The following is a 10,823-nucleotide window of genomic DNA, read 5'->3' on the forward strand; positions in this document are numbered from 1 at the left end:
GTACTGAACACTGACAGTCTGGCAAGGAGCTGGGAAACCAGGGGAGGTTATATAGGGAACGACTTGATGGGAAACTCAGAGGCAGGTGTGGCTAATCAGAGGCAGGTGTAGGTAATCAGGGGGGGAGACGACACGAGGGCAGGAACTGAAACGATAAGTTAAAACAGGAAAAAACAATAATGTCTTCTAACGGGATGTTACAGCATGGCCTTTACTTAACGTCTGTAAGAAGTCAATCAAAAGTTATGCCTCCAATTAAATGATCAGAACTTTACAGAACTAGAGTCATCATCATTACGACCATCATTACCAGCAGCACAGTCGGTCCTGTGACAGGACAGAGATGCCCCACGATCCTGGGCTGGCTTTAAACTGTGCAGTCCTACGTGTCTGATGAGAGCAATGCCTGTCCATTATAGACGAGCAGCATTCATTCGAATGCTTTCTCCCAAACACACATGATTACTATGCTACACAAAACCTTTTTAACATGGAATCAAATATGTAGCGTAAAAGGTTTGCGTATAGTGAAGATAATTAATGAGGGTGGCGGCATGGAGCCAAGCTGACATTGGGTGAAGGCAGGATACTCCCTAGACAGCTCACCAGAGACGCATAGAGACAGCCATTCACACTCACATTCACACCTCAGGGTAATTAATCCTGCATCCTGCATGTCTTTGGACTGTGGGAGGAAGCCACAGTACTCGGAGAGAACCCACGCAATCACAGGGGAAACATGCCAACTCCACACACGAGGCTGACCAGAACCCAGATCCGGGCCCCTATAGTGTCTCGGCCCACACCCATCAGATATCTAAGCAGTGTTAACATAGCTGGCATTATTTGTTTCACCGTGTTAGGCTAGACAGCTGAGATTTATTTATTTATTTAGTTTTTTGTTGTTGTTGTTGTGTCTTTGAGCACTATAAAAAAGTATTATTATTATTATTATTATTATTATTATTATTATTATTATAGTTATAGAATAGTTCATATTCTTTGGGAATATAAAGTGTATGGTCTCAGACAGGGACATTCTTCATGAAGGCCTGTTTTTAGTTCACATTCGTCTTTTTTAAAACGTCGTAGTATGTATGTAGTATGATGTATAATTTTGCCAATGCGCTTGGATTCAAACGACACATTTAACTAATAGTGCATTGCTGGTCTGTAAAGATTAGTCCGCCCACATAGAGGGTTTGTCAGTCCAGTGGAGAGCACTTGTGACAGAGTAGAGAGTGGGAGTGACCTTCCCGGCAGCATCCCTATTAGTCAAACCATACAGCTCCTTATGTAACCAAGGGTAAACACTATTGTAGCTCTACTGGCAGGATAGTAAGATCAATCCTATTGTGCTGCATTAGGACACTGCTAAACGTATGGATTTTGTGATATTGCAGGGATACAGGGAATATCCTTAAAGGTTTTGAAAAGTGTCAGTGTGTTATGGATTGCTAAAAATTAGGCTGCATTCTGCACCCGAAAGGTATGTCCTTTCCTGATCTAGTTGCATTAGCAAGATTTATGAATTACATTAAGTATGCGGGGTCTATTTCAAACATGTAAGGTTATTTAAAACTGACTTGAAACGGGGATGTGATCTATTTCAGGGAATTGACATATAGACGGTGTTTCCCCACTGGATTATCTTCCCTCTGTGCAGATAGTGTTCATGGAAAGCTCATACTCTATACTCTACTCTAACAACTGCACAGACCGACTCACTAACACTCACTCACTCCATCACGCATCGTTTCAAGAAAGCACACACACACACACACACACACACACACACACACACACGCTCACAGAAGGCCCTGCCCTTTCCAGCAGTTGAAACCAGAACCGTTCAACAGCTGAATCGAGGGCTCACAACAGGCACATGGGGGGTAGAAATGAAGAGAGGGACTGGGAAGGGGAGGGAGAGAGTGAGGAAAGGCCTGGAGAATACAGTATGACACATCAAGATATGCAATAAACCAATTTACAAAAATGTCATGTCAAGAAAAGTCAGGTGGCCTTGTCTTTAAAAGGCAATCATTTATACAAAAACCCTAATAATACAATTTAATGGACATCCAAGTCAAATAAATGACTCAAAAGATGAAGTCACATCACTAAATGTCATCAGAGGATTACATTTCTGCTCGCACTGATAGGCGGCTAATAAAACCACTTTGACTCAAGCAGCAAAAAATGCCAAAATATGCCCTCATAGTCTCTACAAAAAGGCACCATTATCGCTCATTTACAGATTTAAGGTGGTTAGGTGAAAGTACCCTGAGGTTAGGAATGCTGCCAACATTTGGCATCTTCAAAAATGGGTCCACGGGGATGCCAGCAAAGTGATCAATTAAAGGAAAGTGGAGGGCTGAAGTCGGAGGAAGTAGGAGTGCAGACGGGGTGAATGGAGACAGAGGGAGGACGGAGAGGAGGGGTCGGGGTAGGAGTGGGTGTGGTAGATCTACAAATAGCTGCGCTCGGTGTCTGCCATTCCTTCACTTCGTTTCTCTCCCAGTTGCCCAGTGGGACAGTTGGGTCTCGCCACCTCCATCAAAGCCACAAGACCACCAAACAGTCCACCAGCCATGAGCAAGTCCTATTCCTCCTCGGCCCAGTCGGCCTCCTCCTACCGTCGCACCTTCGGCTCTGGCATCGGGTCAACCCCAATGTCCTCCCTCTTCTCAGGAGGAGCTGGCCGCAGCTCCTCTGGAAGCCACATGTCCTCCCGAATCTATGAGGTCAAGAAATCCGCTAGTCCCTCTTATTCCAGCTACCGGGTGTCCTCTGGTGCCGGGGGAGCAGGGTACGGCTCCTCTTCAGCCATCCGCACCTACTCCGGCGAGAAACTCGACTTCAACCTGGCCGATGCCATGAACCAGGACTTCCTCAACACAAGGACCAACGAGAAGGCCGAGCTGCAGCACCTCAACGACCGCTTCGCCAGCTACATCGAGAAGGTGCGCTTCCTGGAGCAGCAGAATGCGGCGCTGACGGTGGAGATTGAGACGCTGAGGGGCCGCGAGGGGCCCGGCCGCGTGGCGGAGATGTACGAGGAGGAAATGAGGGAGCTGAGGAGGCAAATAGAGGCCGCCTCCAACCAGCGCGCCCGCGTGGAGGTGGAGAGAGACAACCTGGCTGATGACCTGCAGAAACTGAAGCTCAGGTAGGTTAGAGGATGGCCCAATGAATGGGTGGATTTAAGAGTACCAATGGACGTACCGTTACAGAGTTAATGGATGAGGTTCCCTACCCTTTTGGCATGTGACCCTCTAAAGCAATTTCTACTTGTTAACCCTCATCACCGGTTTAATATATAAGTGATTATATAAGTGACTAATTTAAATCTCATATAAGAGAACTAAACTAAAAGTGTGACAGAATTATTAGGGGAGGTCTTGACCCACAGGTCGGCAACCGTTTGGCAATATAATAAAAATAGGGCAACCCATTTCTGGATGTTTATAGAAATGAGAAAATGGGGAGGAATGGAAAGCAGGACACGGGAGATCGTGATAGTTTCCCAAAGTTATGCAATGAAAGGAATTACAGCCCAGCATGTGGCATCAAAGACTTTTCCAGAAGTTGTTCTCTTCTCTTTTGGAGAAATGGGAAACCACAAAGTGACACAGTAGAGATATGAGAATAGCTACACTTCAGTGAGCATTGCGGTCCACCAACTTTATACTAATGTGCTTTTAATTTATTCGCAAGAGACATAATGGGAAAAATGAAGAGAGAGAGAGAGAGATAGAGAGAGAGAGAGAGAGAGAGAGAGAGAGAGAGAGAGACTTCTAGAGACTTGTAGGCCCATGAGAATAAAGCTGAGGCAGACAGACAGATAAAGTTTCAGCCAGACAGAAAGAGAAGTAGACAGACGAAATTGAACAGATGAACGCACACAGATGGTTATGTTTGTGAGAGTAAAACAAAAAGAAATGAACAAAAAAAATCAGCGAGAGAGAGAGAGAGTGAGAGAGAGAGAGAGAGAGAGAGAGAGAGAGAGAGAGAGAGATCTGTGATGTGGGAGCATCTCTGAGTGATCTATTTGTAGCTACTGGGTCAGCTCTTCAGATTTTGTATTTCTGTCACTGCTGTAGCAAGCAACATCACTTCAATTTAAGTGTACATAGAAACACACACACACACACACACACACACACACACACACACACACACACACACACACACACACACACACACACACACACACACACACACACACAGACAGACAGAGAGAGAGAGAGGTAGAACATTTCAAGTCACACACACATCACACACACAAACATTCACTTTTCACTCCCTTTTCATGAGCCAATTTGAAATTGTTGCCTGCAGCAATGAGTGGAGCTTGCCAAAGCACCTGCTGCTCACACTGAGATCAAAATACATACAGACCTCCTGCCTGACAGCACTTACGATTCGTGCACAGACACACCCACCCACTCACACGCACAAAACACATTGTTCCTTTAAAAATATTTTTTCAGCTCTGGCTGCAAATTACTAAAAAATAAAAAGTGTTTTGCCACAGAGATACAAAAATACAACGAAAAAAAAAGACATTTAATCAACATTCAACTATACCTGGAAGAGCAGTTTGAATATGCATACATTACACGCGTGCATGTTGCCCCACATTCCAGTTATTCAGGGTGCAAAGTGAAATGCTAATTCTGGAAACAGCATCACCAAGGGCAGACCTCTGTTCCTTCTCACTGTTGCCCTTCTGACTCTGACAGTGTGACAACAGCTGCACCACGGCTTAAGGACTCAAAGAGCATGTGCAAAAGGTTGTGTGTCTGTGTGTGTGTGTGTGTGGATATGGACAGAAATAAATGTGACTATGATGTATCATTGTCAAGGCAGTTCTATCCTTAAACCAGGAAGCACAGAAGGCTGGAGGAACGAAAGGTGTAACCAGTTTACCTGCCTAGTAATTGGTCCTGAAGAACACAGGATTGTTGTGTTTTTGTATTTGCTTGTGTTTTTACCCTCCTTGCTCTCTCTCTCTCTCCAGACTGCAGGAGGAGATCCACCAGAAGGAAGAGGCTGAGAACAACCTTTCTGCCTTCAGAGCCGTACGTCTCCTACTTTCATAAAATCACACCTTTATATCTCAATACAGCTCATTGTATCTCATTTTAGCCTCAAAGTGAAATTCACCAGCCAATTCCTTCCTCTGAAGTGTTGTTTTTTCCCCGTTGTCCAGGACGTTGACAATGCCACTCTGGCCAGGCTGGACCTGGAGAGACGCATTGAGAGCCTGCAAGAGGAGATTGGCTTCCTCAAGAAGATCCACGAAGAGGTCTGTTGATATTTCTCTAAATCCTGCAGGAAGCCACCCCTCACGCAGCAGGGTGGCGTGTGCTGTATCATATAACAACGCTGTGCGAGGCTATATTAAAACGTTCAATATATCTGAGCCTCTGTAGGTATGCAGCGCTTCAAAGAGATCAAAGATGTCACACCCAACCGATGTGTATTCATTATGCATATTTCTACGATTCCCACACACACTCTCCCTGTACCAAAATGTAACAATTTGGGAATATGCACTTACACAGGCCTCAAGCAAAGCCAGTGCAATAAGCACATTGAACCACATGCATCAAAGGCTGCACATTCAGACCCATGTCGGCACAGTTGAGGTCCCCTGACCTCTCAGAAATGCTGAACTGCCGATTGGTAGAAGAGCATGTCAGCTGTTGTGTGCGTGTGTGTGTGTGAGGGAGAAAGAATGTGTGTATGTGAACAGATGCAAAGCTTTTTATATCTTTTGGTTCGATTGGAAGACAGCTGAGTGACCAAAGAGCAGGGGTTTCACACTAGTAACCAGTCCTAGTTCTTCTATATCAATATGTTAATATCATTGATGTAGCATACCCTGAAAGTGTCGACATTAGACTTCAATGCAGGTTCCTTGAGAAAAAAGAAATTAATTTATACTTTAATTCTTCGTCACCTTCCTGTCATCATTTTGTATGATATATATTTATTCATGTTTCCCTCTCGTCACCTTGCAGGAGATCCGTGAGCTGCAGAGCCAGATGCAGGACACCCAGGTGCAGATCCAGATGGACATGTCTAAACCCGACCTGACTGCCGCCCTTAGGGACATCCGCATGCAGTACGAGGGCATCGCTGCCAAGAACATCTCAGAGGCTGAAGACTGGTACAAGTCCAAGGTAGGGCACACACACATACACACACACACACACACACACACACACACACACACACACACACACTCACACACAGTCCGTATGTTGCTAGAATCTCATTCTTTCTCTCCTCAGGTGTCTGATCTGAACCAGGCTGTGACTAAAAACAATGACGTGCTGCGTCAGGCCAAACAGGAGTCCATGGAGTTCAGGCACCAGATCCAGTCCTACACCTGTGAGATCGACTCACTCAAGGGCACCGTGAGTACTCCCTGCAGCACCTCTACCTTTCGTTCACGTTTTTTGTTCCTGTATAAGCACATGTATTGTTCTTAGAACCACCATGTGTTCACTTCTAACTTTGTGTCCCTGTTCCCTTGTAGAACGAGTCTCTGCTGCGCCAGATGAGGGACATGGAGGACCGCATGGGACGCGAGGCTACTGGTTACCAGGATAACATCTCACGGCTGGAGGAAGACATTGCTAAGATGAAGGTAATTAGTTTAGTGATTTTACACTGTCTCTCCAGATTATAGGAAGTACCTTTCTCCTGCTGATAATCATTGACTAGTGATCATAGATTTAGCCACTTCGTGTTTGTGACTTTACATTTATTACACATATATAACAGCGTTTCTTCGCACAGTCTTTGGTCCCTTCACTGTTTGAACATGTGATTGGTGTGAAATATGTTTCCGTGGACAATCAAACTTTTTATGTGTTGATTTGAAGGACGATATGGCTCGTCACCTGAGAGAGTACCAGGACCTCCTCAATGTGAAGATGGCCCTTGATATTGAAATTGCCACCTACCGCAAGCTGCTGGAGGGAGAAGAGAGCAGGTGTGTGTGTGTGTGTGCTGTTCACATTCGGATGTGGGGAAGACTGTCTCTATAACTTGGCTTTTTTCACTGAGGTGTCATTTGTATTCTAGTATTTCCTTCCTATCATCGACTTATCATGCTGAATCTCGTTTCTCCTTCAGGATCACCACCAACGTGATGCCTGCCCAGTCTTCTTATTCCTCTATTGGATTCAGAGGTAGGAGAAACACTCCACATTGTTCCCTTCATATAGAAAGACCCCTAAAATCCATTTCACATTCCAGATGAGTTATTAGGGGATACAAAAAAAAAAGAAAAGTGTAATTATAGCTTGTGACTATATAAGGCAGGTGCTATTTTGAGGACATTATGTTGTGTGCCTGCAGAGACACATTTTGACCACTGTGTGGCAATATATGACATGTCAAAAACTTTCATGGCCTTTGATGCACAGGGGCAATCATCAACAACCCACACATCGATAATCACACAACTTAGCCCATTCGCTTGATGTATAGACAGTCCAAATGTGCAATTCATCTTCTGCCAATACCTCCGCTCGGGCCACTTTGCGGCTGCTTACATGAGAGCAGTGAGCAGTAATTAAAGATGATGTATGAGGGTGCGGCCACAATTCATTAGCACAATTGATTGTGAATATGAGTTTATGAGAATATAACATTTTGAAGTGGCAGTCACACCGAGCTCTGCAGGCCGTCCACTTCACCTGCAAGGCATGCCATCGTGGTGTTGGGAGCCGGTTAATTACAGCAACACTCGACTAATGTCTCCAAACTGAATGCGGCAAAGCATATTGCGTGATATTTTGAAGTAAGAGTTGTACGGATGTATTGTTACAGAGACCAGTCCTGAGTCCCAGCATCAGCGCGCCTCAGAGGTTCACTCCAAGAAGACAGTTCTCATCAAGACCATCGAGACCCGCGATGGAGAGGTACTAACATGCACTCGTATATCATACACTCTGCAGCCCCAACACACCCACATCCCTACATACTGTGATGTCATTTTGTTTGAGCTATGAAGAGATTGATAATCATCCCACTGAATCATTGTCATTTGTTATATTCTGAAACAGATGAAGTATTCTATGAGCCAGGGCGCTAGTGCCCAGTCTGTAAGTCTGGTTCCAGTATCACGCTTTCATCCCTTCACTGTGGGCTGAAGCAAACTATCAGATTTTGAATCGTCAAAGCTCTAGTCTCTCACTGTTTCCTGAAATCTTGCAGTTTGCACCGACCCTCGATAGACACTATAGGACACACGAGTGAACTTCAGCAGTCCAGGCTTCAGTGAAGAAGCTTCACTGCATACCCCCCCACCCCCCAAACCCCCACCCCCACCCCCCTGCACAGCACCTCACTCCAACCAATACCTGCTTCACCGTTGTTGATCTGCAACACTCTGCAGTCCTTCACATAGATAACGGCTATTTTGTTTCTCCTCCCCAGGTTGTCAGCGAATCCACACAGCATCAGCAGGACATCATGTAAACCGGAGGAGGCAACGCTAGAAACACTACATACAACAAATAAAAATTATAAAAAGAAATGGACATTTTCCTACCACGATTTATACGCTGAGTCATTTTTAGAGAAAGGACGCTGATTATTTCAGCTGAACACAAACTGATGTCAGAGAATGCAACCAGTACACATCACGAACAGGACATATGCTCTATGTCTTAAGCCTGGATTTAAATAAAGATCATTTCAGGAATGCTGTTTTATTGATGATACTTTCCTTCTCACACCGGAATTCATCATATCGTGTCTGCAAATATAATATAATGGCAAGAATATAATTTCAACAAGACTTCGTGTAGCTGTATCAGCCCAGTATCCACAGGGAGGTTTGCAAGGTGCATGACAGATCTATGGGCCAGAAACACCATGGTCACAGGCAACGGTGCTTTATAGTCCAAGTCTTTCTGTGCAAACGTAAATGACTTGATCAAGCTGGGCTTTTATGAAGGAAAGTGAGTGATTGTGTCAGAAACACACAACATCTAATGAAAAAGGGAACTGAGTCATGTTTGAAGTTGGAGCTCGGTAGCATGTGCTGGGTTTGATTGTACGAGCGTGGGCGACCATGTTATGTGGCCAACATCTCAAATAAAGACATTTGCTATTACCGTTTGCCACTGGAGTCACCAAAATTCTTATGATTTGGGAACAAAATGAAAATCTTTGTTGTATTTTGTGTGTGCATTGCGTAAGACCCTCTATTACTCCCTTTAAGAACTACTTCTACCCACTGCATTCATCATCTGATGTCGGCTGTGTTAGCTTCCTCAAATGATACCAACTTTTCCAGCCAAGCGTGACCGTATTCTGTTAGCATTTAATTCTCTTTTATAAAAAAAAAAATAAGAGTTGCGCGCCCGGAAATGATCAGTGACGGGACTGATCTTGGTGCAGGGGAAAGTGAACAATGGCTTGTTAATGAGCTGGCCCGGCCATGTGTTGTTTCCAGCAGAAAGCAGATTAGCACAGCATCAAAAAAAAGATGATGATATAGTCTTTGTGGTTTGTGTCTGAAGTCATTGGACTGAAAATGTCAGCAGAGATTAAAAAAAAAAAAAGTGGGGGTGGAGGAGGAGAGACAAAAGAAAGATACAGTGAACGCAGAAAATAAATGAGCATGCAAGAAAGAGAGCGAGACGGGGAGGGCGGCGCAGGGAGAAAACAAGAAGGCAGAGGGAACAAATGTAATGAAAAGGTTATTCAGACAGAGAAAAGGGACAAGGCAGAACAAGACCGAAGCACGGAGACAAAGAAAGTGAGAGACTTCATTGCTTCTTAGAAATGTTGATCAGAACTTTCTGTCTCCCTCACGGTTTCTTTGCGACTACCTGCCAATGTCAACAGCTCCCCAATCATTACAGGTCAATACAAAGGGCAGCATGTTCCTCTTCCATTTCCTTCAAATTAAGTTAGCTAACCTTTGTGACTTCTCGATCAGCCGGTAAAGAAAATGCTCCATGTGGCTCCCTGTTTGAGCTGCTGAAAGATTTTTTCTTACCCGATTCGATTTGTAATTGAATGACTCCGTGTAGGAGTCTTTACCATCATTTCTACGTAGCACATTCCAAAACTTCTGCATTGTGATTTATTATGACACTGCAATACAAATGTTGCCTGGAACCAAGCAATTCAATGTGTTTGTGAAGAGAGACGACATGAAGACAAACATCCTGATCATCTCTAATTATGTATTTTACTGTTCTGTAATGTAGCTGGTTTTACTCTCTAATTTATAGAATTCAAGACTCCTTGATTGACACCCGAGATCTCCTGACATAAAAAGGGGTCTGGAAAATGTAATTTATATAAATTCACATTCATATAAATACAATATAATTGCTTGATGGGGCTGTTGCAAACGATCCGCAATGCAAACTTTGTGTAGTTCAGAAACCCTAAACATTACCCTGCACAACCTGAACAGCAGGGGATTTTTTAATAGTACAATAGAAGTTTGTGATAGAGCTGCTCTGCATGAGTTGAAACGTTTTACAGTGAAACACGAGTGTGTGGGTCGGGTAGGAGAGAGTGTGCTGTGTGGATTCTGTTGTAGGGTTGTGTGATTAGCCTTACTGTTAACGAGATTAGCCTTGGTGATGTGTGCACAAAGTCTATATGGCTGTGCAGTTGACTGCCTTAGCTCGAATCCATGAAATCATGTAGGCCTTTTTCGTATCGAGTCTAAGACTTCAGCACGACACTTGTTCTAGGCAGGGGGCTCCCCGGAATGCCATCGGGTATTACACCCTGCTTACCTTGTTCTCTGAACTGTGACTATTATGTAAAGT

At 44.3% G+C, this 10,823-nt stretch overlaps 1 protein-coding gene across 2 annotated transcripts; it reads left to right on the top strand.

Annotated features, from left to right (window-relative positions):
* Window positions 1-2,496: 2,496 nt before the first annotated feature.
* On the top strand, window positions 2,497-9,217 carry desma (desmin a). Of its 2 annotated transcripts, XM_084023841.1 has the most exons (11): window positions 2,497-3,169; window positions 5,024-5,084; window positions 5,216-5,311; window positions 6,030-6,191; window positions 6,303-6,428; window positions 6,551-6,661; window positions 6,900-7,009; window positions 7,153-7,208; window positions 7,852-7,943; window positions 8,088-8,126; window positions 8,461-9,217. In XM_084023841.1, exons 1-11 carry the CDS (start codon window positions 2,592-2,594, stop codon window positions 8,500-8,502), a joined length of 1,473 nt encoding a protein of 490 aa, XP_083879967.1. In that variant the 5' UTR covers window positions 2,497-2,591; the 3' UTR covers window positions 8,503-9,217. The 2 variants fall into 2 exon arrangements, with proteins under 2 accessions (XP_083879967.1, XP_083879968.1); XM_084023842.1 differs by lacking the exon at window positions 8,088-8,126 and having other exon boundaries at window positions 2,571-3,169.
* Window positions 9,218-10,823: the final 1,606 nt, after the last annotated feature.

The sequence above is a fragment of the Eutrigla gurnardus genome (assembly GCF_963514095.1).
Source record: "Eutrigla gurnardus genome assembly, chromosome: 12".
Lineage (NCBI taxonomy): Eukaryota > Metazoa > Chordata > Actinopteri > Perciformes > Triglidae > Eutrigla > Eutrigla gurnardus.

What these genes read in the sequence shown, in the direction of transcription:
- desma (XM_084023841.1), top strand. Translation starts at nt 2,592, where the DNA reads ATGAGCAAGTCCTATTCCTCCTCGGCCCAGTCGGCCTCCTCCTACCGT. An exon ending in TCAAGAAGATCCACGAAGAG is followed by an intron (nt 5,312 to 6,029) that starts GTCTGTTGATAT and finishes GTCACCTTGCAG; the next exon opens with GAGATCCGTGAGCTGCAGAG. An exon ending in AGGGCGCTAGTGCCCAGTCT is followed by an intron (nt 8,127 to 8,460) that starts GTAAGTCTGGTT and finishes TCTCCTCCCCAG; the next exon opens with GTTGTCAGCGAATCCACACA.